Source organism: Schistocerca serialis, unplaced genomic scaffold (genome assembly GCF_023864345.2).
Source record: "Schistocerca serialis cubense isolate TAMUIC-IGC-003099 unplaced genomic scaffold, iqSchSeri2.2 HiC_scaffold_1420, whole genome shotgun sequence".
Lineage (NCBI taxonomy): Eukaryota > Metazoa > Arthropoda > Insecta > Orthoptera > Acrididae > Schistocerca > Schistocerca serialis.
This window is the reverse complement of record NW_026047648.1, coordinates 6,715,954-6,742,770: the sequence shown is the minus strand read 5'-3', so window position 1 is coordinate 6,742,770 and position 26,817 is coordinate 6,715,954. Positions and strand designations below refer to the sequence as shown.

Sequence of the window (26,817 nt, the reverse complement as noted above, 5' to 3'; positions counted from 1 at the left end):
TTTACACATTTTCAAAGATAATATCACTCCAGTGGCACAATTATTTTCAATACACTCCGTTAATTGAACTCTGAAGTTTCCTTCAACTCTTTCCGGCATATTGACATGCGTGTTGCCGACAGCTCGACAAGTGTTGTCGTTCACCTGAACAACGGTCCTGGGAAAAATCCCTGCAAACTAGTTGTTCTATATAGCCCCATAAAAAAATAGTCGCAAGAGGCTAAACCGGGCAACTGTGCTGGGCAATGCAAATAATATGCACCTACCATCTAACAGTGAAATCACAAATACCGACAAATGTTAAGGGCCTCTTAAGATTGTAGTTTCCCTGCTCAGTTACAAGCAAAAATATTTACAGACACACTAAAATTTTACGAGGTGCCTCATTTTAATTCACGTCGGTTAATTCGGTTACGCGCTAAGTAAAGCTGGCCACTTACCTCGAGACCACGAGGTAAGTAGCGCTGCCGTACACAGATGGTGCGAGAGGTGGAGCACTTTACTGTTCGTCTTCAAGTACTGACAACTCGTGGGCTCGAGTGACTCGTGGCGATCAGTCGGTATAAATTTTGATGCGAAAGTAACACCGATTTATACATACACATTTCAGAGATACTTGTCTCAAAATGTGGGACTTAGGTATATTTGTAGTAAGAAACACACAGTTAATGAATACTGTTGTAACATAAAGAAGTGGTTAGAAGAAAACTGGCTTTTGAATCAGCTTCCAAACTTTTATGACGATGTCTTGTATTCGGTTGTGCATTTAAATGAAAGTACATTTTCAACTATTAATCAAACTCATTTGCACACACTGTAGCGAGACTTTGAATTTCGCTGCGCTACACTCGTTCCCTCATATAAAAAATATCCCGTCGCAGCGGTATGGGTGCTCGACGGCAGAGAAAATACTAAAATTGTAATTTTTTTTTTTTCTATTTGTTTCTTGATTGTCTCTTGATAGCCGAAGCGGAAGGCAGACGTGATCTGATGAAGACGTAAAAAAAAAGTTTTTAGCTAGTCTTGATCTTATTTGTCTCTTTGATAGCCGAAGCTTAAGGCAGACGTGATCTGATGCTGATGTAAAGAACTTAATAGCTAGTCTTGATCCGATTGTAATGTGTAGACATTGTGGAAGTCGTTATGAAATTCGGAGGATGGAGAGAAGCAACTAAAATAAATTGTATTTAAGATCCAGACGGTTTTGTATACATTACAAATTCCTGGACAATGAAACTAATTGCAAGATTTCGGAGCAGACTTTTCACGCAGAATTGAAGGAGATTTTTGAAGACCTGGACGCCATACGAAAGAAGACAAGTTTACCTGGTAAAGGATGATTTATCTACGCCACTTCCCCCTGTCAGTTACATTTTGTTATTCTCTGTTTCTTTTCAGTAAGTTTTGTAGTGGAAATTGGTTTAACTTTTGCTCAAAAACGCCACAAGGACCACCCCAACAATAGCTTTTCTATAGTACGAAGTCCAATTTGCTTTTCACTCTTTCCCTTTTTTTTCACGGTCATTAACGATTTAAAAAAAAACCATTTTCACTTACGATTTCTTCCCACATTTTCAACCTTTTTTCTTTTTCTTTTCTTCTCTCTTTTCTTTTTTTATTAACCACTACAACACATATAAAACGTAGGAGAGCCCACTGCGTAACTAAGCGTCACAACTGTTAGATCACTAATGTTTACAGCAATCCAAAAGATAAAAGTCTGTACAAAGTATTCCGTTTGACGCACCTTAACAACTGGCACTCGGGGGTGTCGGGGCAGTCGAGAAATCGTCGTTTTATTAGTACAGGTACTCTGTCGGTGGCTCGTAACGAGTCATGTAGGTAACCAATTAATAATAAGATCGGTACACACTCGGCCCGAGGTGCTACACCACAATTTCTCCAGAACCGGAAGAAAGTTTGATAGTAATGATCCAGGTAATTGAATTTTAAAATATGCACAACATAGAAAACTTTGACTTGTAGTGGGACTTTGAATTTCGCCACGCTACACTCATTCCCTCAGATATAAATTATACTGTCAAAGCTGTATGACCGCTCTACGGCAGAGAAAATATATAAGAAAATGAAGGTACTAAAAATGTAATTCTTTTGTCTCTTGAGAGCGGAAGCTTAACTTACTTATTAGCTAGTCTTGGTTGGATTAGGACAGAAAAAACTCATTGATGTGCAGACCTGCTGTGGAAGCTGGTACGAAATTCGGAGGATGGAAGCAGGAACGTAAAATAAATTGCATTCAATACCAAGACGATTTTGATTTGTATAAATTAGTGATTCCTGGACGATTGCAAGATTTCGGAGCAGACTTTTCACGCAGAAATGAAGTAGGAGATTTTTGAAGACCTGGACACCGCACAAAAGAAGACATGTTAACGCGGTAAAGGATGAACTCTTATCTATGCCATTTCCCCCTGTCAGTTACATTTTGTTATTCTCTGTTCTCTTTCAAATAATTTTTGTAGTGGAAATTGGTTTAACTTTTCCTCAAAAACGCCACAAGGAGCACGCCAACAATAGGTTTTCCGAATCACAAAGTCCGATAACTTTTCTGTGATACGAAGTCCGATAACTTTTCTGTGATACGAAGTCCGATAACTTTTCTGTGATACGAAGTCCGATTTGCGTTTCATTCTTTCCCTTTTTCATTGTCATTAACGATTTTAAAAACCCCTTTTTTATTCACCATTTCTTGCCACATTTTCAACCTTTTCTTTTATTCTCTTTTTTTCTTTTTTACTAACAGCTACAGAGGGAGGGAGGGAGAGAGCTGTACCTGCACCAGCCAGCTATCTGCAGCAGTATCTCGGCAGACTGCAAGGCCGCCACGTCCGCAACCGCCGGCCCCGAGCCGGTGTCCACAGTGCCGGTCCCCACCACTGATGGTGCGGCGGGAACGGCCGGGTCGGACGCCCCAGTCGGCGTCCCTGCAGCGGACGCTGCCGCGGGCGCCGCCGCCACGCAAGACTTGCGGCGGACGGTCAGGCCGGGCGGCGGCGAGGGCGGCCGCAGTCGGCGCACGCACTGCTCGCAGAAGCAGGAGCCCGCGTCGCCCGGCAGGAAGAAGCCGTCTGCGGCAGAAAGGCGAGGGCTGCTACAGGACGTACATCGTGCGTCACGTTCCGAGCTCCCACATCACGCGGGACTTCCGACAGAGGTGACCACCTCTGAGGATCCTGTGGTGTCCACAAGGCTTAGGCCTGTCCCACCCCTCATTAAATCGACCAAGACTTATACGAATAATTGTAAGAACAGTTATTATTATTATTATTATGTTATTATTATTATATTATTACTGTTATTATTATTTCTTTCTTTTCTCAGGCGTTATGTCTGGTCAAAAATGGAAAGCGACACGGACCTTAAAAAGCGTGACTTCCTTTTAACTGTGCGGTATGTGTCACATTGCATTTAGGAACTTTCGAATAACTGAACACGTATCAATAGTTACAGATTTCTGTAGTTGTATAAATACGTTTGCATGTAGCTGTATTGCGTTGATGTACTGGTGGATATTGTGTGGTATGACTCCTGTAGTTGATAGTATAATTGGTGTAATGTCAACTTTATCCTGATGCCACATGTCCTTGACTTCCTCAGCCAGTTGGATGTATTTTTCAATTTTTTCTCCTGTATATATGTTGTATTGGGTACGGATATTTCAATTAGTTGTGTTCATTTCTTCTTTTTATTGGTGAGTATGATGTCAGGTTTGTTATGTGGTGTTGTTTTATCTGTTATAATGGTTCTGTTCCAGTATAATTTGTATTCATCATTCTCCAGTACATTTTGTGGTGCATACTTGTATGTGGGAAGGTGTTGTTTTATTAGTTTATGTTGTATGGCAATTTGTTGATGTATTATTTTTGCTACATTGTCAAGTCTCCTGGGGTATTCTGTATTTGCTAGTATTGTACATCCACTTGTGATGTCATCTACTGTTTCTACACTCCTGGAAATTGAAATAAGAACACAGTGAATTCATTGTCCCAGGAAGGGGAAACTTTATTGACACATTCCTGGGGTCAGATACATCACATGATCACACTGACAGAACCACAGGCACATAGACACAGGCAACAGAGCATGCACAATGTCGGCACTAGTACAGTGTATATCCACCTTTCGCAGCAATGCAGGCTGCTATTCTCCCATGGAGACGATCGTAGAGATGCTGGACGTAGTCCTGTGGAACGGCTTGCCATGCCATTTCCAACTGGCGCCTCAGTTGGACCAGCGTTCGTGCTGGACGTGCAGACCGCGTGAGACGACGCTTCATCCAGTCCCAAACATGCTCAATGGGGGACAGATCCGGAGATCTTGCTGGCCAGGGTAGTTGACTTACACCTTCTAGAGCACGTTGGGTGGCACGGGATACATGCGGACGTGCATTGTCCTGTTGGAACAGCAAGTTCCCTTGCCGGTCTAGGAATGGTAGAACGATGGGTTCGATGACGGTTTGGATGTACCGTGCACTATTCAGTGTCCCCTCGACGATCACCAGTGGTGTACGGCCAGTGTAGGAGATCGCTCCCCACACCATGATGCCGGGTGTTGGCCCTGTGTGCCTCGGTCGTATGCAGTCCTGATTGTGGCGCTCACCTGCACAGCGCCAAACACGCATACGACCATCATTGGCACCAAGGCAGAAGCGACTCTCATCGCTGAAGACGACACGTCTCCATTCGTCCCTCCATTCACGCCTGTCGCAACACCACTGGAGGCGGGCTGCACGATGTTGGGGCGTGAGCGGAAGACGGCCTAACGGTGTGCGGGACCGTAGCCCATGGAGACGGTTGCGAATGGTCCTCGCCGATACCCCAAGAGCAACAGTGTCCCTAATTTGCTGGGAAGTGGCGGTGCGGTCCCCTACGGCACTGCGTAGGATCCTACGGTCTTGGCGTGCATCCGTGCGTCGTTGCGGTCCGGTCCCAGGTCGACGGGCACGTGCACCTTCCGCCGACCACTGGCGACAACATCGATGTACTGTGGAGACCTCACGCCCCACGTGTTGAGCAATTCGGCGGTACGTCCACCCGGCCTCCCGCATGCCCACTATACGCCCTCGCTCAAAGTCCGTCAACTGCACATACGGTTCACGTCCACGCTGTCGCGGCATGCTACCAGTGTTAAAGACTGCGATGGAGCTCCGTATGCCACGGCAAACTGGCTGACACTGACGGCGGCGGTGCACAAATGCTGCGCAGCTAGCGCCATTCGACGGCCAACACCGCGGTTCCTGGTGTGTCCGCTGTGCCGTTCGTGTGATCATTGCTTGTACAGCCCTCTCACAGTGTCCGGAGCAAGTATGGTGGGTCTGACACACCGGTGTCAATGTGTTCTTTTTTCCATTTCCAGGAGTGTATTTGTTGTTTGCATAGTCTGGTATTGGGATCTTTAATAATATGCTTGCTGTAATATCTGGGGTTTATTGTTTGATCCTGTATTGCAATCACGGATCCTTCCGTCTCACTGTATATACTGCCTTTTCTTAGCCACGTGTCGGATGCGTCTCGATCGATGTGTGGCTGTGTTAGATGATACGGGTGCTTGCCATGTAGTGTTTTCTTTTTCCAATTTACTTTCTTCGTATCTGTTGATGTTATGTGGTCTAAAGGGCTGTAGAAGTGGTTATGAAATTGCAGTGGTGTAGCCGATGTATTTATATGAGTGATTGCTTTGTGTATTTTGCTAGTTTCTGCTCGTTCTAGAAAGAATTTTCTTAAATTGTCTACCTGTCCATAATGTAGGTTTTTTATGTCGATGAATCCCCTTCCTCCTTCCTTTCTGCTTAATGTGAATCTTTCTGTTGCTGAATGTATGTGATGTATTCTATATTTGTGGCACTGTGGTCGTGTAAGTGTATTGAGTGCTTCTAGGTCTGTGTTACTCCATCTCACTACTCCAAATGAGTAGGTCAGTATTGGTATAGCATAAGTATTATTATTATTATTATTATTATTATTACGGAAGTTGGTCGTAGGCTACGAGCAAAGAAGAGCGATTATTTGAACAATCAAATTACAAAAATGGAAACAAACAGTAAAACAAAAAACATTAGGGAACTTTACCTAGACATAAATGGGTATAGGAAGGGCTTCAAGGCTACGACAAATGCACTTCGAGGGGATGGTGGGGGAATACTGACCGATCCCAGTGCTATATTAAGTAAATGGAGGGCATATTTTGAGCATCTATTAAATGTACACCAGGAAACAGGAAATGAGCAGGCGTACGAAATACATACAGCAGAACCCCACATACCTGAGCCAACGTTAAAGGAAGTAAGAGATGCAATCGACAAATTGCAAAACCATAAAGCACCAGAATCAGATTGCATAACTGCAGAATTAGTTAAAAGTGGGTGACAGAAATGGGTGGAAGTAGTTCACAAAGTGATAACTAAAGTATGGAACTTAGAGATGATACCTGAAGAGTGGCAGGAGTCGATTCTGATCCCAATTTCTAAGAAAGGTGACAAAATGGATTGTAGTAATTATAGAGGGATATCGCTATTACCAATATGTTTGAAAATTTTCTCGAATATTCTGCTAAGCAGGCTTACACCATATGCAGATGAAATTGTGGGGGATTACCAAGCCGGCTTTCGGAGGAACAGATCAACTATAGACCAAATATTCACCCTGCGTCAAATTTTGGAAAAGAAATGCGAATACAATAAACCGGTTCATAATCTTTTCATGGATTTTAGAAAAGCATATGATTCAGTATTGCAGTCAAAATTGTACAGAATTCTTTTGGAACTTGGAATACCAAAGAAGTACGTTAGACTTATAGAAGCGAGTTTGAAAAACACAAAAGGTAGAGTATGTGTGGGGAAATTGGAGTCAGAAGAATTTGTAATAAAGAACGGACTTAAGCAGGGAGATGCCCTCTCTCCACCACATTTAATTTAGTCCTAGAATATATTGTACGAATGGCAGCAGATAATTCAGAGGGTGTGGAGTTAAATGGAAATATTAAGATATTAGGGTATGCACATACTCTAAACATGATTAGCGATAGGAATGAATCTGTAACAGCAAATGCGAATGCGTTAATCGAGGCTAGTGAAGACGTAGGTGTAAGGATAAGTGAAGACAAAACTAAACACCTGGTTACTACTAGAATGCCAACAGCAGTACATCAGGAAATGTTAAAGAGTTGGAGACATGCAGTTTGAAAAAGTGAACACATTTAAGTATCTAGGCGTGGACATCACTTCGAGAAATGAGATCGAATCCGAACTGGAGAAGAGTTTACGGGCGGGAAATGCGTGCTACTTCTCACTGAATAGATTACTCTCATCACGGATATTGTCTAGGAATTTAAAGATTAGAATATACAAAACTATTATTCTACCAGTTGTGCCGTATGGGTGTGAGACTTGGTCTCTCACTGTGCAAAATGAAAAGCCGTTTAGAGTATTTGAAAAGAAAATTTTGAGGAAAATTTTCGGAGCAAAAAGGGATGACATTAGCAGAGAGTGGCGAAAAGTGCATAACGAAGAGGTTCACGAACTCTACTCAAGCCGTGACACAATCAGTATTATTAAATCACGTAGGCTGCAATGGTCAGGTCACGCAGCTCGAATGGATGAGGGCAGGGCAGCGCGCAGAGTACTGGTGGAGGGAAAAAGTCCTGTGGGGAGACCGAGGCGCAGATGGGAGGGCAACGGGGAGGCTGATTTGAGGAGCCTAGGTATTGAAGGGGAATGGACGGAAATAGCCGAAGACAGGGACAGATGGCGAAAATACGTTGTTGCGGTAATGGACTCTCGAGTCCGGTATGACCAGTGAGTAAGTAAGTAAGTAAGTAAGTTTGTTTTTGGGTTTTCAGAAATACTGTGGGAAGAAAGTTTATTTACGTCGTAGATAACGTGGAAGACATCGCCCGTGAATCAACACGAAAGCTCAATGTAGCGGCAAGTGGGCGAGGAATAAAACGAATGCCGCAAACTACCGCGAGCCACGGAAGAGCCCGGGCCGCGAGGGCGTCGAGCTTCCTGGGTCATCGGACGCCATCAAAGGAAGAGAGATTCTGCTTTCCCTTTGTAAACACATCGATAGAGTCTTAAAAAGGTTTGTGTAAAACGTGTAGGCGGGTGACACATTAGGTGGGACCTGATGCCTGTAATACTTTCACAGTTATTAAAAGATTGTTAAATGTCAAAACCAATAGTTCATCATTTATATAAATAAAAAGTAGTAAAGATATAGGAAAGGAAGAGTTGCAGTGTCAGAACGAGAAGCGATACATCGCTCGGCAACGAAGGAGGACGTAAACAGCGGGTGTTACGTGGTGAAAACAAATCGACTGATAAAATAGTAAGTCTGTAATTAAGCATAAAGCCACGTAACACTGCAGTCGTCAAAAGATTAGTTACACGAAACCCCACTTGCACATTTCTCATTTGGTGTCTTCGAGTGCACGGATTGAGAAATAGGGCAAATGTATTATTTCTCAACTCACGAGAAGCATTTGACACGTAACACATCGATGGCCAATATAATCTTACACAAAATGTTTAACACGAGACGAGTAGCGTACGACAGCTATTACAGTTAAGAAATGCAGGTGCATCTCGAGGCAGTGTGACTCGCGGCGCGTATGTTACCCGGACTGTATTTGTCCCCTATTTAAGTGAAAGAGCACCTAGCCACTTCCGACAAACTTCACGCACGATTTCATACCTTTCCGAAACTTTTCCTTGCCGATACCCACCACAAGATGGTGGAAGTTAGTCACTTACTGCACTTTTGCTGTTGGGGCAGTCAAACTTCAGCAGCAGGTGTAACATTTCAGCTCGTTACCTCTTTACAAACGACTGAAGAACACGCACTTCCGGATATCTGTCGTCACGAACACAAGGTGTGCGAAAAACCTGGCTTTTGTTTAAAATGGAGTGTAGAGTACTCTGTCTGTGATGACCGAGTGTTTCATAATGGGTGCACTTAGCAACTTCCGACAAACATTAAGCAACGGTTCAAACCTGTTTTAAAACTTTCCTGCTTATACGCTTACAGGCAAAAATTTAACACATTAACTCATTTGTAAAGCAATAGCATATCTGAAGCTGTCTGACATGTAAGAGTACGATTCTTTGTAGAACTGAGGGTGTGCTGGTATCCTATACCATTCGAAGCCCACTGGGACTGTGGCACCCAAGTTATTCTCAGTTTCATATATTCTTAACACATCACTGAACTATTACAGACATATTACCTCTGGTTCCAGAGCAGTTTGAAACTCAGCAGACAGAGTCCTTATGCATTTCGATTGGGTGTAATCGGTAGCAGGTCGTGCACTGGTCAATTGAGTGTTTACTCACAATCTCTGAAATTTACTGCAATCTTTTAATTTTTTTTTTTTTTTGCCATTTCACAGTAAGCCTATTTATTCTGCTAATGTTTAGAAGCACAAAATATTGAAGACTTTTACAAAATTTGCAGTCCTATGAGGCCTACAGCTCCACATTTTTGCGCATGTAACAGAAAAACTATACTCAACTACAAAACGTAATAATATTAAATTTCTTTCCATAAATGATTTCGATACATTGTCATCGATCGATTAACTTTGATATGTACCTACACATGTAAACGGAAAGCAGATATCTTTGTAACTCACGAAAGTGATCAGTTTCTGATTATGTACTAGTTAATATGTATAAAGATTTATCATAATTATTTTAGTAAATTTATTTTACTGCATTACTCCCAGAGTTTATAAAGTAACTTCTCAAATTGGGGGGGTATATGTGGACAAGGAAAAAAAAGAATTCCCGCATTTTCTGGTTAAAAATACACTTTCTCCTGGGCGGAAACACACTTTTTCTGTGTTAAGTGACAGTATATTTTCCATCGGGAAAGGGAAACTTATCCATCCTTTGAATGATTATGGTTTTATACGCGGGTGTAGAATTTCCCGGCACTTTAGAAAATGAAAGTCAAGGAAAAAAAACACGTTTCGGAAATACCTTTGATGTGAAGCAACATGTATACTGCATATTTTCGTATTACGAAAGTATAAATTTGAATTCCACCAAACACCACAAGTTACTTTCCGAAACATTGAAATCGAGACTGCGATGCGCTTTTGTAAGCCACCATAGCTCATGTCACGTGATCTCGCCAGCCGGTGACAGCGGATACTCAGAGCATAGGACACGTGATGTAGTCAGCTAACAGCAACGTCACTATTAAGTAGCACAAACACACAAACAGGAAAAGTTAATGGTTTAAATTAATATACATAGTGTTGCTACAAAGTAATATTGGTCTCTAAGGCTAATAAGCTGCAAGAGAAGATAAGCTTCCACATATAATGCTGATATTTTTTGCACTTGTTACACTTTAAGATATATCGCATAAACGTCCCAGTAACATTTTTAATAACAACGTACATGTCTGACCTTTTGGCCTCGAAATTCTTCTAAATGGCTTGTCATCAGAGAGTTGATTTTTAAATGAGAGTCAAACACTCTGCGATTTAAGAAATTCATCGTACCCCACTTGCATAAAAGGAAGTTTACTTTGAAAGTAACGCTTTTCAAACCACCATTCACAACATTTTCCCACGACCATTAGAAATAAGTTTGTTTCAGCACCAGATAATAGGGGCCACCATGCTTGCGCAGCTATGATGACGAAGGGAGCCCATATGTTGGTTCGTGTAAAACATTAGAGGATCTTACATTATGTCATAAAAGAAAGAAGACAGCAGAGTATACTTCAAGAGCATCGGAATATCACGAACCATACAAAATTTGAACACTTACAGTGCACATTCAGTATGTACAGATTCCCAACGACGTATGCCTCGACTTGACACGAAGCTTTTCAGTACGGTTTTCGGTACAGTACCAGTACCGCATTAGCTCATGTTTGGTTCTTTATTATGGCATAATGCCATACGCGCTAGAAGATGAAAATGTGCACTTGAAATGGAGTGAACAGTTGAAACTAGCCAATGGTGTGGAATTAAACACTTCGTTTCAAATACATTGACTGCCTCAGTGGAAAAGATTAATAAATGCCAATATTCTTTAGCAAACTGACAAAAATGACTTCATTGTTCTGCAAGGTGATTAATGTTTGACTGTCAAAAGGTGGAAATAAAATAAAATCTGAAGCCAATAACATATTTAAAACATTCCATAATTATGTGAACATATTTTAATTCATTTGATAGCTACTGGCCGCAGAAATCCGTTTTGTTTTCATTTGACGTGAGAGCATTAAACAAAGAGGAAACAGCAAAATCACTACATGTAAATACGGGTCACGTGGAGACTACCCACTTCCCCACTATAAGTCAGACTGCTCTGCGCATGAGCCTCGGGTCTACAATAAGTAAGACACGTTATTTGGTCTTAAGTCTGCTGATGTGCAGTGCCACGCCTCTTCACAGAGCATTCTTCTATCGCTCGTCACTGAATTTCGCTCTGTGGAATTGGACGTATATATTTTGTAATGGCTGCCATCGAACTATATTCAGGACAGTGCAAATTAAAATGTTCTGTGGTGCCTCTCTTGCTCCCAGCCGTCCAGTTTGACATCCTGCCCCTCTTAAAACAAAACCCTTTGCAATTAATACTGGATGGGATTATTTGTAATCAGGAGAGCAAGAACTCTTCAGAAAATTTGCACTCTTTATTGTCTACTATCTTATAACTTGCTGTTTTGTGGCGACATAAAATTAAATATAGGATACATAAAACCAGTAAAGACAAGAGATAAGCAAAACAGTACAGATTTCTTCAATCCTTAGCTCCTAGCATTTTTTCCTCTCTAATCTTGCTACAGATTTACAATGGTGTGCTTTCCTTTCTGCAGAAGAATCTATTACCTCAAAGGTTGTCAAACGTTTTGCTACACGAAAAATCTAAATGTCGTTATCTAATACTGAAAAAGCTCTTAATAGAAATAATACGAGGGCTATCCACAAAGTACATTACGTTTGGAATTAAAAAAAAATAAAGTATTGGAAATTTTTTTTATCATATACAGATGAAAGCCACACTTAACTACAACTTTTCTACATAGTTGCCATTTAAATTAAGGCACTTATCATAGCGATGGAAGAGCTCGGAAATTCCTTCGTCGTAAAATTCGGCCACCTGCGCCTTCAACCACGTGGTTACCTCTTCTCGAAGCTGTGCGTCGTCATCAAAACGCTGCATAGCCAACCATTTCTTCATTGCTGGGAATAAGTGGAAGTCGCTCGATGCCAGGTCGGGACTGTACGGCGGATGAGGAAACAACTCCCACCTAAAAGACTCGAGAACTTCACGAGTGGCATTTGCCGTGTGGGCCTTGGCGTTGTCGTGAACCGGCAAGATCTTTGAGTCCAACTTTCCCCTGCGCTTGTTTTGTATTGCTCTTCTGAGGTTGTGCAGAGTTTGGCAATACCTTTGAGAGTTTATTGCAGTGCCTCTTTCCAGGAAATCCACAAAAATCACACCTTTTCTGTCCCAAAAGACAGTCGCCATCACCTTCCTTGCCGACATTGTCTGCACGCATTTCTTGGGTTTTTGTGGGGAATTTGTGTGCCCCCACTGCATTGACTGCAATTTTGTCTCACAGTTCACACGCTTAACCCATGTTTCGTCACCAGTAACGATGCGATCGAGTAATGAGTCGTCATCTTTCACGTAAGCGTGCAAAAACGTTAACGCTGCAGCCATTCGCTGATTTTTGTGAATCTCTGTCAAGATTTTTGGTATCCATCTTGCCAAAACTTGTGGTAACCAAGCTTTTCGGCAATGATTTCGCACAACAACCTTCTTGAAATTTGTGGAAAACTCTTAGTGTGTTCCGTTATTGTGAAATTACAGTTTTCACGGACCGCGGCATCGACTTTTTCGACAAGTTCGGCAGTCACTATGCTGGGTCTTCCACTTGACTCTTCGTCGTGAACGTTAGTTCGGCCATTTTTAAATTTTATGACCCATTGAAGCACTCCATCTTCAGTGATTATGTTGTCCCCATACACATCACTTCACAAAGCTGGCGAAACATTTCTATCGGTGTACAGTTTTTTGCAGTCAGAAACCTTATTACAGCACGCACTTCACACTTCGCGGCATTTTCAATTAACGCTGACATTTCAAACTGTCACAGTAACTCAACGGAGTACAGCACGAACCTCTCACTAGCACGGCAGGATGCCGACTGAGCGGTGGAATGCCACGACACAAGAGTGGCAGGATGTTTACAGTGACGATAACATAGATGATAAATATAAACATTTCTCATACTCTTTGACAATTGCTTTCCATTAGAACGTTCTAAACGAGGTGCTAGCAGTAATAGGCAGCCCAGGAGGCTGACTAGTGGGATAAGGATATCGTGTAGAACAAAGCGGGAATTATATGGAAATGTTAGAAGTACTCACAATCGAGCTACAGTAGCCCGTTACAAGCAGAACTGTAAGGTGCTTAAAAATATCGTTAGTGTAACCGATTTCAGGATAGTCGTTTAGCAGTACAGATAAACTGTGCCGAGTAGACCGAGGACACACCTGGTAAGCCGAGGAAGCTGCGGAAGCGCGCGCACACCGTGTGGTAGTCACACTTCCTGGCGGGTGCGGCCGGGGCGGCCGGCGGTGCGGTCGCGGACGGGCAGAGTCGGCCGCCTCCGGAGGACGGGCAGCTGGCGGACACGGGGGCGGCCGCGGACGCAGCCGGGGTGCCGGCGGGAGGCGTGCCCGCCGCCCAGCTGTCCAGCCCGCCGCCGCCCGGGCTCGAGGCCGGCGTAGCGCGCCGCGAGGCGGTCCCTCCGGACACCTGCGGAAAACGGCTCCCGGTGACTGCGCTTCCGGTAGATCGGTCTATTCGTCTGAGCAGCTCGACAGTGAGTACCTTAACTGATGATCTAGGATGGAGCTGAATGCAGTTCAAATACGTAAAATACTTAGTCAACTGAAACTATACAGTTCCAGAGACCTTCCGAGTCTCAAACATCTACGACGTGCGTACGCAGACTGAAGCCACAAATGAAAATTTCTACCGAGTACAGATTTTCGTTCGCCACTTCAGTCTACATATACACACACAAAAAACTTACTGTAGTGTACGTCGAAACACTATCACTATCAGTATACTTTCAAATGCATAATTTTATACACAAGAAATGGTGCGTCATATTACTTACGAACCTTGAGGCTGGGATGACAGATTTATGTCAAACTTTGTACACCTTTAGTGGGCCATTAAAACTATGTAATGTGCAAGTAGTAAGACGCACTACTTTGCAATTCCGAGAAAACCCATTTTTGTAGTACGAGTGTAAATTCTGTGATATTCAAAAAAATTGCACTTACACTATTCGTTCTCGCTACATTAGCAACGTCTCAACACTACGCAGGTTAACTGCCAAACGGGGCCCGCCCCTGCGTCTGCAGCTCAAAGCGTCGAGGTGTAAAGCAGTTCTGGGTAACTTACCAGATCGTACGTGCAAATGATTTCGTAGATTGCAACTGGTATACATTTTCAGAAAAACGTGAAATGTTTCTTCATTTACTTGTTGATAGTTATAAATGCATTTGTTCTAATAATTAAATTTAATTAAAAATATTATGCAGTCAGATAACAAGAAATTCACTACAATTTTATGCAAATCCAACATTTTTTAAATTCTATTACCTCTCAAATGTCATATAAATTAAATATATTAAAAAAAAAGATGCTTTGACTTACCAAACGGGAAAGCACTGGTAGATAGACACAATAAAAAACACACGAACACACACACACAAATTTCAAGCTTTCACAACCCACGGTTGCTTCATCAGGAAAGAGGAAAGGAGAGGGAAAGACGAAAGGATGTGGGTTTTAAGGGAGAGGGTAAGGAGTCATTCCAATCCCGGGAGCGGAAAGACTTACCTTAGGGGGAAAAAGGGACAGGTATACATTCGCGCACACACACATATCCATCCGCTCATATACAGACACAAGCAGACATATGTAAAGGGAAAGTGTTTGGGCCCAACCTCTTTGTTACCTTTTAATGATAGTCACTTCTCTCGTCCTGACGAATGTGAGAGCTGTGTAAACCTCTCGATTTCTACGATAAGATGAAACAGTGTTTTGTGTAATCTACATGCAAAATATACAGTATAAAATGCACATGGGTTGTGAATTAATTCATCGCAGAATACTGCAACTACAGTAAGTTCTAAACCTAGAAGACTTAGCAACATAAATGTCTAAATAACTGTTGAAAGCAGTGTCAACATAATACACTTTACAAGGCTCACAAGAAACTGAAGGTAAAAAGTTGAACTTATGCACAGACACTTCACAGCGAGAGTTCATCAACGAACTGATACACATAAATTTTTTCCTCGTAAGGGTGTCCACAACCTTCTTTGTTATTTTATTAAATGATTACACACAAAACTATCGAGTGCGCACACAGTGTCCCTACTTGTTTGTGCCGATGAACGGGGCCACCGATACTACGGAACACGGTGAGAATTTCAAAAGCAGAACTTCCAAACAGGAGAATAACCCCAAATTGCTTAGAGAGAGAGAGAGAGAGAGAGAGAGAGAGAGAGAGAGAGAGAGAGAGAGAGAGAGAGAGAGAGAGAGAGAGAGAGAGAGAGAGAGAGAGAGAGAGAGAGGGGGAGGGGGGGGGGGGGGGACGGCAAGAACTCAAGTCGACTGCTCGGCTTTTCTGAACGTCTTTGCAACTCTCGGAAAACCCAAAGGAGGCAGCCATTCGGAAGAGCTTCCCAGAAAAAACAAAGTGGAGCGGGGCCAAGGATCTCAATAGAAAACACGAAATTTGTGACGGCTGACGAACTTTTTCAGACAGAGATCGGCCAGCTTGCAAGAGTAATAAAATTCAAATACATCAGTGAGACGACATGCGGAAACGGACTAAACGAATCTGCGATAGGCGATCAGATCTCAAAATGGAGAGTGCCTACGGCCTGGCTAAAGACTTTTACAACAAAAAGTTCTCTCCTGGAATGTCAAACACGGACACCACAAGGCACACCGAATTTTGTATCTTTTTATATTTACTGTGCGTGAAGTTCAGAACTCTTACATATCACTGGAAGCAGTTCGGTGCAACTCTCGGAACTTCTTTAAAAAATTGGATTCGAAGTTCTACTGGCATCTTTAATACGCTAAATTGGGGTCAATTTTTCGACAGGCACTTTGGCTCTGTGGGACAGTGCACACTGGCCCGGTCGGCAGACAGGGTTCGATACCCAGCCAGTGTGAATTTTACAAAAAATTTCTACGAGTATTTCTGTGAAGAGTAAAATATTATGCCGGTGGACGAGTTCGTAATTTTTCTCTTTCGCATTTTGGTTTTCCGCTCGCTGCGGGTTCATTTGTCGATTGTCATTTTTTTATTTCTGATTCACTGTTGTTACCTAAATTTACATGTTGTCATTTTGTCATTTGGAGACAGTGGGTGAAGCTGTGGCTGCTAGAAAATGGAGGGCCGAGAGGAGAAATAAGAACATTTCTGACCTGTTCTTCTGTTCAAGTTCAAAAGAGGGATGACAGCAGGGGATGCGGCCAGAAACATTTTCACCGTGCTGGACAGAGCACGGCAAGAAAGTAGGTTTCTGGTTTTGAGGAGGATCATTTTGATGTTAGTGACTCTCCACATTCGGGAAGACATTTGTGGACTGAAGAAGATTGTTTGGACACATTAATCAACAATTATCCACATCGGTGTACTCGAGAACTGGCAAATGTGGTCAACTAGGATCGTTCCACCGTCGTGAGACATTTGCTCGCAGTGAAGGTGGTTCAAAAATTGGGTGTACAGGCACCGCACGCTCTGAGCCAAAACTCATGAAAAATCAGTGTGTGGCCCTACGTGCACCACTCCTCTCTCTCGTTATCGATCGGCTCTCGAGCGACACCGACCGTTTCTACTGTGTATCGTTACCGGTGGTGAGAAACTGCGTCTTTGCGGTAACGTAAGGAAACGAAAGGAATCGTCGAGCCCAAACAAAGCGGCAACTCTCCAAAGAAAGACACGGGCGCACCGACAAAAGATAATGTCGTGCGTCTGGTGGAACGGCGACAGTGTGGTGTGCCGAGAATTGCTTCCCCGACATGTAACCGGCATGGCTGAAATTTAGTGACGATAACTCAGATGCAGTCTAAGAACGATGACCGAGAACACTGTGTGAGGAGATGCTACTCGACGATAACACCTGTCCTCGTTCAAATGGCTCAAATGGCTCCGAGCACTATGGGGCTCAACTTCTGAGGTCATCAGTCGCCTAGAACTTAGAACTGCTTAAACCTAACTAACCTAAGGACATCACACACATCCATGGCAGAAGCAGGATTCGAACCTGTGACTATAGCGGTCACTCGGCACCAGACTGTAGCACCTAGAACGGCTCGGCCACTCCGGCCAGCCTGTCCTCGTTCTGCTAGACAGACAAAAACACGAGGGGGAGTCATCCCGCACCCACCTCGTTCACCAGATCTCCCACGCTCAGATTTCCAGCTTTCCGGCTCTCCGTCGGACAACCTCCGAGAAACTTGCTTCCCGGATGACAATGTGCTCCAAAAGTGGTTCGACGACTTCTTCACTTCGGAACACGTGATTTCTACAGTCACGGAATCGAAAAGTTACCCGGGCACTGGCAGACTGTTGTAAATAGTGAAGGAGAATACATTGTCAACACGTATCTACATCTACATCCATACTCCGCAAGGCACCTGACGGTGTGTGGCGGAGGGTACCTTGAGTACCTCTATCGGTTCTCCCTTCTATTCCATTCTCGTATTGTTCGTGGAAAGGAGGATTGTCGGTATGCCTCTGTGTGGGCTCTAATTTCTCTGATTTTATCCTCATGGTCTCTTAGCGAGATATACGTAGGAGGGAGCAATATACTGCTCGACTCCTCGGTGAAGGTATGTTCTCGAAACTTCGACAAAAGCCCGTATCAGGCTACTGAGCGTCTCTCCTGCAGAGTCTTCCACTGGAGTTTATCTATCATCTCCGTAACGCTTTCGCGATTACTAAATGATCCTGTAATGAAGCGCGCTGCTCTCCGTTGGATCTTCTCTATATCTTCTATCAACCCTATCTGGTACGGATCCCAAACTGCTGAGCAGTATTCGAGCAGTGGGCGAACAAGTGTACTGTAACCTACTTCCTTTCTTTTCGGACTGCATTTCCTTAGGATTCTTCCAACAAATCTCAGTCTGGCATCTGCTTTACCGATGATCAACTATATATGGTCATTCCATTTTAAATCACTCCTAATGCGTACTGCCTGATAATTTATGGAATGCTGACCTGCTATATTGTAGCTAAATGATAAGGGATCTTTCTTTCTATGTATTGGAGCACATTACACTTGTCTACATTGAGATTCAATTGCCATCCCCTGCACCATGCGTCAATTCGCTGCAGATCCTCCTGCATTTCAGTACAATTTTCCATTGTTACAACCTCTCTATATACCACAGCATCATCCGCAAAAAGCCTCAGTGAACTTCCGATGTCATCCACAAGGTCATTTATGTGTATTGTGAACAGCAACGGTCCTATGACACTCCCCTGCGGCACACCTGAAATCACTCTTACTTCAGAAGACTTCTCTCCATTGAGAATGACATGCTGCGTCCTGTTATCTAGGAACTCCTCAATCCAATCACACAATTGGTCTGATAGTCCATATGCTCTTACTTTGTTCATTAAACGACTGTGGGGAACTGTATCGAACGCCTCGGTCTCTGTAATACGTATGTGCTACATTTATTAAACTTACGGAAAAATGTACTTATGTACCGACCCAATACATAAAGATTTCTATAAATTAATTAAAATTTAAACAGCCTTTCTTAACATTCTTCCATGAAAGGTCAGTAATTAATAATTTATATTTGCAATGAAAACTTCTTTTCTTTGTGTGGTATGCATTTAGAAACAACAAGAAGCTATTTTTTATAAAAAATTACAATTAGATTTGAGATAATTACCATAATAATAACTAATTTTATATTTCATTGCATAGATATTCGAAGTGGGTGGGTGGGGGGGGGGGGGGGGAGGGGGGGGGGGGAAGAGGAAGAAAATAGTGACCAAAGTGAGATTCGAGCCAAATCGACGCCAAGCTTGAGGCAGGCAAACACAAACTTAGGCCAGGGATGCACAGACTGTGGACTGTGCACTGCATTCGGCCCGTTTCTGATCTTGTGACAGCTCACCCCTAACTACCCTAACTGTTCCATTCTGTCAGTCCCTGGTTACTTTACGCACGAGTTAGTATGTTGAATACTTGCCTTTAAGGCTATGAATGAAGTTCAGGAAAAGTAAGGATTAAGGCTTAAAGTTTGTCAGAATTCATTAAGTGCTCTCATTCACAAGTACTGAAGGAATAAAGTGCAGGTAATTTGTGCACGGTGAGTTACATGGCCTTGAGACACTTACAGGCCCACTACAAACAATTCATTCGTTTGAGTTGGCACTTTTACAAATGTTCTGCTAGTGTCCGTCTGGCCACAGGTCCGAGAGGTAATCGCGATCAATAAGTACCTTGTAGTGCTTCGAGAATTGCGGAGTTCGAACACCTAGTATTTTAGAAATGAGGGGCAGAAATGAGGGGGAGAAATGAATACGCCCTACTGCGGTTCATCTATCTGTCTGTGCAGGAGGAAGGGGGGAGGGGGGTGGGGGAAGGAGAGAGAGACAGAGAGAGAGAGAGAGAGAGAGAGAGAGAGAGAGAGAGAGAGAGAGAGATTTTCTGAGTACGGGTCGAGAAAAACAAGGAAACTTTATGTAGTATTCTGTGCTCTTTAGTGCCTGTGTTGATTGTAAAAAGACAAATGAATCAAATATAGATTTCTATGTACAGTCATGTATTGGACTCGCTTGAGACTAGAGACTTTTGAATTACTTCAAGTCTTGGCTGTTTGAATATGTGTAAATAAGTCTAATGTTTAAGGAACAAGTTAGCTTGCAGAAGTTATTGTCTGTGAAAATTGAAAATATAAATTGATTGGACCGTAAAGTATTCTACGAGTACCAAAATTATTTCACGGATAGACAAGTATTTTAATAAATTCCTTTAACAAGCTACAGTCTTCGGAGCAGAAGCTTTTGGGGAGATCGAAGTAGCCGATTACCCAGAGAAGAGGGTCAGCTAACACAGCGTGGTAGTTAACTGAACTGTGAAATGCGAGTGCCTCGCAACCCAATACCACACCGTCTCTCGTCGTCCGCAAAATGTCAGAACCTTACGCAGCGCACCCCCGCCGAGGCTCACGCATTATTGGAGCCGTTCCTCTATTCTCGGCAGTGGGGGAACACAAACGTCGCTCTCAATGTAACCGCAAAGGAAAAACACGTGGGGCAATTAATACTTTGGAATTCCAAGTTTTTAGATTTCGGACGCACAATGAAACTGTAATAATTATTCGAGAAGTCCATTTTGCAGTCCGGGGCAAAGTGGTGCCCACAGGTGACCGGCTGCAGCGGCACGCGTCTCACCTGTGTGACGATTTTGCCGTGCTGCTGCTGCTGGCTGACAGAGTTGTCGCTGACGGGCGACGGCGGCGCCGACTTCTTCGCCACGGCCGTCGGCGTGATGACCGGCGCCGAACCGTGCAGCTGCTGCTGCTGTTGCTGCTGTTTCAGCTGCCCGTTGGCCACGTCGTTGTCCGACAGGGTGGCGGGCAGCGAGCGCGGCGGAGATGCCGGGGCCCGCGCGTTCGACAGCGACGCCGGCGGGTCTCTGCCGCTCGCGAAGAGCTCCTGCCGACACGGAATACGGCAGACGTGACGGTCGTGAAGGTCGCCCGGCCGGTGTGAAACTAATTTCGGATTTTTCATTTTAACGTGCCTCGTAATGCTTCTCGAAAAATGTTAATTGCAAGTAAAAATTTTTAAACTGAAGCGTCAGGTGTAAATGTACAAGTCTCCTTTGGGATCGTTTTCATTTGCACACAGTGAGTCACGTGGAAGGACGGGGCGAGTCTTCGAACGCAGGACGGCAGTCGCAGTAACTCTGCGAGAGGAACTACCTACTCGCCCACAAAACTTAAGTTCTACCTTTAACATCTGCCACATTTGTAAGAATAAATATATGAATGATGGACACTAGCCTATGACAAACAAATGAAATGTTCTTTGAGGTTCTACAGCTGATCCTGAACATTGCTGGGAGGTTTTAATGTAACTGATTTGACGAATATATCAGACGTCAATATACGTGCTATTAATTCAACCTGGGCTTCACATATTATTTGGTCGAAGTTAAAAATATAGTGCAGCTTTCCTCGTTTACATATACGATTTGGAAAAGAAACAAATCTGGAACAAAACACGGGGCCTTCGCCTTTCGCTGACTAGTGCTCTACCCACCGAGCTACCCGAGCATGATTCGCGATCCGTCCTCACAGCTTTACATCTGCCAGTACCTCATCTCCTACTTGCCAGACTAGCGCTCCTGGAAGAAAGGATATTGCAGAGACATGCCTTAGCCACGGCTTTGGTGGAGTGTTTCTAGAATGAATTTTCACTATGGGATAAAATATGCCTCATACAAAAGTCCGTGGCAGATTAAAACTGCGTTTACCTTTCACTTTTCATCTCGGCACACACTCGAACTACGATATCCCGAGTGCGACTCTCGACTCGTCCTCACAGCTTTAGTCTACGGGCGCCTCGTCTCCTATTCTTACATCTGCACCTGGCTCACAGTTTTAATCTGCCAGGAAGTTTCGTACCAGTGCACAGTTTGCCACAGAGTGAAAAATTCATTCTGGAAACACCCCTCCAGTCTGTGGCTATCCCAAATTCCCACAATAGCTTTTCTTTTGGGAGTGCTCGTCCGGCAAGTTTCACAAGAGAGCTCCCGTGAAGTTCGAAATGTAGGTGGTGAGGTACTTGCGGAAGTAAAGCTGCGAGGGCGGTTGTCGAGTCGTGCTCAGATAGCTCAGACGGTAGAGCATTCAACCACGAAAGGCAGAGGTCCCGTGTTCGAGTCTCAATCCGGCACACAGTTTTAATCTGCCAGTGTCTTTTGTATCGGTGCACACCCAAACTGCAGAGTGAAACAATTCAGTCCGGAAGTAGAAATTTGTTCGGCATTACGAGGCATCGACGCGAAGAATAAAAGGCAAAGAAGAGGTACATCATTAATAACGCACGTCACAGTTCGGGCCTACCCGAAAGTTAAGATCGTCACTTCGCCAGACGTCATTTGTTCCTGTGCGAGGTGAACTGCTGGCAAGTCTTCCCTCTGCTGTGCGTGGCCACTGGGGACGGTGGGAGCGGAACCACTCGTCGACAGCCGTTCGCGAACTTGGATTTCAAGTCAAAGTTGTATTGTTGCAATCTGTTTAGGGGAGAATGTCATGCAAGAGTGCAGAAGAATTTAAGGAATGTTCAGGAGTGGCTGACCAACAAATATCCTAATCTATTGTCGGGTGAAGAAATTTGTAGTAAATGTAGAAAAAAATATCGCAAAACCCAACGATCACTGCAGATGTTGCCACAGTTGTGCCAGGTACTTCGAGAGAAGATTTAAGTGAAGATGAAGTAGCATCAGATCTGTCACTCAATGCTTTAAATAGTAGCCTTCAGTATTTAGGTGAATCTCCTGTGAAGAAAAATAGGAATTAGAGTGAGAAAAAGTACCTAAAGCAAAAACTGAAAAAAAAAAATAGCCTCTGTGTTGGAAGAATACTTCTGTGGCACAACCGGAAAAAATAAGAGAGTGAAAATGGAGAAAGTGAAATTATCACCCAGCTGAAAGACAAGTTTCACCATTCAGACCGTATGTGCGAGAAATTCTAACTGTGTTTCCAAAGAGTTGGAGTATTACGGAAAATTATGAAAGACTTTTCTGCTTCAAATTACATGGTACGGAGAGCAAAACAGTTAGTAGCAGAACACGGTATATTAGTGACACCAAATCCAAAGCCAGGTAGGACTTTATGTGAGAAAACTGTTCAGTGTGCGAGTGATTTTTACTGTGATCATGGTGTGAGCCGTATGGTGCCAGGAAGAAAAGACTTTTGTGTCTGTGAAAAAAAAAAACAGAATTACAGTACATAAACAAAAGCAGCTAGTGTTGCACAACCTTAAGGAACTGTATGCGTATTTCAAAGATAAATACCTAGATATAAATATTGGATTCTCCAAATTTTGTGAGTTGCGACCAAAGCACAGAGTTCTTGCCAATGCCAGTGGAACCCGTGCTGTTTGTGTGTGTGTGTCTTGCACCAGAATTTCAAGTTAATGATTGAAGGTTGTAAACATAAAGCACTAACAAAGAGTGAAGAATACACATTACCATCATACAAGCACTGTGTAGCATTTGTTGCATGTAATCTTCCACTACCAGCAGGTTTCTTAGGTCCACGTCCCTATTGTCCAGGCGTGACAAGACTAAGTGATTATCTGTATGGTCTGTTTGATAAGAACTGCATTGACGAAATTGCATATAAGTGTCTGTTAACTACAGGCAGGGTAGTTCTATAGGCTACAACAAAGTCGACAGATGATTTCGTCGAGGTGTTTGCATCGAGGTTGCGACAGTTCCTACCGCACTCATTTATCTATCGGCAGCAGTCACATTTCTGTAAAACCACTAAAGAAGGTCTCTAAGTAAACGAGTTTCTTGTTTTTTGTGACTTTGCAGAGATGAGGTACAAGGATTCCACTGGAATAATTCACAGGCTACAATTCACCCATTTGTAGCTTACTACACAGACTTGAGCACTAATGAAATACGACATGTATCATATGTGGAAATATCTGAGTGCCTTCAGCATGATACAGTGTGTGTTTATTCTTTCCAGAGAAATTTCATCAATTTCTTAAATTTTCAGTTTTCAAATCCAAACCGCATTTATTACTTTTTAGATGGATGTGCTGCCCAATAGAAAAACAGAAAGAACTTTATGAATCTGTCCTATCATCAAGATGATTTTGAAGTTACAGCAGAATGGATTTTTTCAAGGAAAATATTCCTTCGTGTGTCTTCCATTTCCCACGAAGATACAGCCAAGCTGAAACAATGTTTCAAAAATACAAGGCCAATTCCAGATACCCATAAGCTTCGTTGTGTAATACCTGTCAACAAAGGTTTAGTAAAGACAAAGACATATTCTGCTTCTTTTGTGAGTAGAGAAGGGTCAGTGATTGCTATGGTGAATGAAATGCTGTTAACAAAGATGTGGATTTGCTGCCTGCATGTATGACAGTCATTGTTGGGTTGCATGTGTCTTACAAACCTGTGAAGAAACAGATGAAGTAAAGGTCAACTTGTTGCCTGCACACGGACCATCTCTGTCATTTGCGTTTCATCAGAAAACGTGACATTATCACAAGAGTGGATCCAGTGACACCAAATGGAAGGACATACAATCTCCCTGCATTAGATCTGGCAAACATTAACAATTTAGTTGAAGAATTGTGAGGAGAGATCTAATAACTTTTCATTGCCTTTTCATTACAACTGTAATGTAAATAATTTAATGTAATGTAAGTAATTCATAATACCACTACAATAATGTAAAACATATTTTTGTACAATATTACTTATGGATTGTACTTTATCATCATTTGTGTTTCATATATCTGTGTTACCTTCTACATTTTGGTAGTGTATTGATGCTGACAAAATAATTTTTTAAGCATGATGCCTTTGGCGTGCCATCTTGATATTTACCATATACTGAGGCAATTAAATTTTTTTTTTCAAAAAAATTGAAGATAGGGTGTTTTGAGATATTCAAGGTCAAAGGTCAAGGTCAATGACCTTTAGTATGAAAATTCTCAGAAACTTGCCATGAAGCATATCAATGTAAAGGTTTATTAGTTAGCTTTCCAATGGTACCATTTTCATTGCTGTAACTGAATTAGAACCAGAATTACAGTCATTTATGTTGTGACAGACACATTTAAATTTCACACTAATTCCAAACTTTACAGACCTATAACTTTCTTCACAGTTGTAACACACACCTGCAAATTGGTATTTTTCCATCTCTTTTCTGGGTCATTGAATGCACCAAATTTGGAAGAAATCTGAGATGATCAGGTTAAAAATGTTACTTTACTGTGTTGAATTGACATGGAATGACCCTATCATCATCTACCCATCTAATCTTCAGCATTCTTCTGTAGCACCACATTTCGAAAGCTTCTATTCTCTTCTTGTCCAAACTATTTATCGTCCATGTTTCACATCTGTACATGGCTACACTCCATACAAATACTTTCAGAAAATACTTCCCGACACTTAAATCTATACTCGATGTTCACAAATTTCTGTTCTTCAGAAACACTTTTCTTGCCATTTCCATTCTGCATTTTATATCATCTCTACTTCAACCATCATCAGTTATTTTGCTCCCCAAATAGCAAAACTCGTTCACTATTTTAAGTGTCTAATTTCTTAATCTAATTCCCTCAGCATCACCCGATTTAATTCAACTACATTCCACTATCCTTGTTTTGCTTTTGTTGATGTTCATCTTATAGCCTCCTTTCAAGACACTGTCCATTCCGTTCAACCGCTCTTCCAGGTCCTTTGCAGCCTCTGACACAATTACAATGTTGTCTACAAACCTCATCCCAACCGCTGCTACCCTTTCATTCCCCTCGACTCTTATAACTGCCATCTGGTTTCTGTACAAATTGTAAATAGCCTTTTGCTCCCTGTATTTGACCCCTGCCACCTTCAGAATTTGAAAGAGAGTATTCTAGTCAACATTTTCCAGTCAAAATTGTCAAAAGCTTTCTCCAAGTCTACAAATGCTAGAAATGTAAGTCTGCCTTTCCTTAACCTATCTTCTAAGACAAGTCGTAGGGTCAGTATTGCCTCATGTGTTCCAACATTTCTACGGAGTCCAAACTGATCTTCCCCGAGGTCGGCTTCTACTAGTTCTTCCATTTTTCTGTAAATAATATGTGTTAGTATTCTGCAGCCGTCACTTATTAAACTGGTAGTTCTTTAATTTTCACAACTGTAAACACCTGCTTTCTCTGGTATTGGAATTATTTTTGGTAACAACATTAAATGATGACTTCTTTTTATACAGTAGTATAGATATAAATTAATAACATAAATATGGTATGAAAAGTTGTGGTAGAAAGTAAATAACTTACGAATAACAGTGAGAATTCACTAAATAGAACATACCATGCCAGACTCCTAGCATTGTGTCCAGCTGACACAATGCCACTCTGCTGGTGTCTCTCTCTCTCTCTCTCTCTCTCTCTCTCTCTCTCTCTCTCTCTCTCATATATATATATATATATAAAAATAAAAAAAATAACCTTCGGCTTGCTTACACACACTAAAGAGTTATATAGAATATGCCGACTACAAAATTTTGATATGATATTTGTAGAATACGAGTTGAATGAATGAATAAATAAATAAATAAATAAATAAAAACAAGTCCCCCCCCCATATTCTCAACCACATACACAGTAAATGTGTTGTGAAATAATGGAAATATTCATTGTCAAGAAGGTATTTTAGTAATTACCACAGAAAAAGAAAATACATTAAAAGCATTTCAATTATTTGAGATATGGTATGTAAAGTGTAACACTGCTCTAGAAGCAGTCAACTTTGACTATTCCAAAGAGGTTACCATAACTCCGATCCCAACTACTTTGTGAGCAGGTTTCTGATATGCTGAGAGACACTAAAGATATCTATGAATTTCAGTATATTTCTTGAATTTTGGAGATAAGAGATTTCCCAGAACAAATATGGACTGACCACAATTTGTTGTACAAAGAGACAGGCTTGGTTGCAAAGTTATTTTTATTACAAATA

The 26,817-nt window shown here is 42.4% G+C and overlaps 1 protein-coding gene across 1 annotated transcript in view; it reads right to left on the bottom strand.

Annotated features, from left to right (window-relative positions):
* The window catches only part of LOC126443040 (neuralized-like protein 4), a 279,279-nt gene that overhangs the window by 14,801 nt on the left and 237,661 nt on the right, over nucleotides 1–26,817 (bottom strand). The window contains 3 exon segments of the mRNA XM_050090885.1: nucleotides 2,795–3,089; nucleotides 13,543–13,807; nucleotides 20,505–20,768. Of these exon segments, the coding sequence (XP_049946842.1) occupies nucleotides 2,795–3,089; nucleotides 13,543–13,807; nucleotides 20,505–20,768 (824 nt within the window).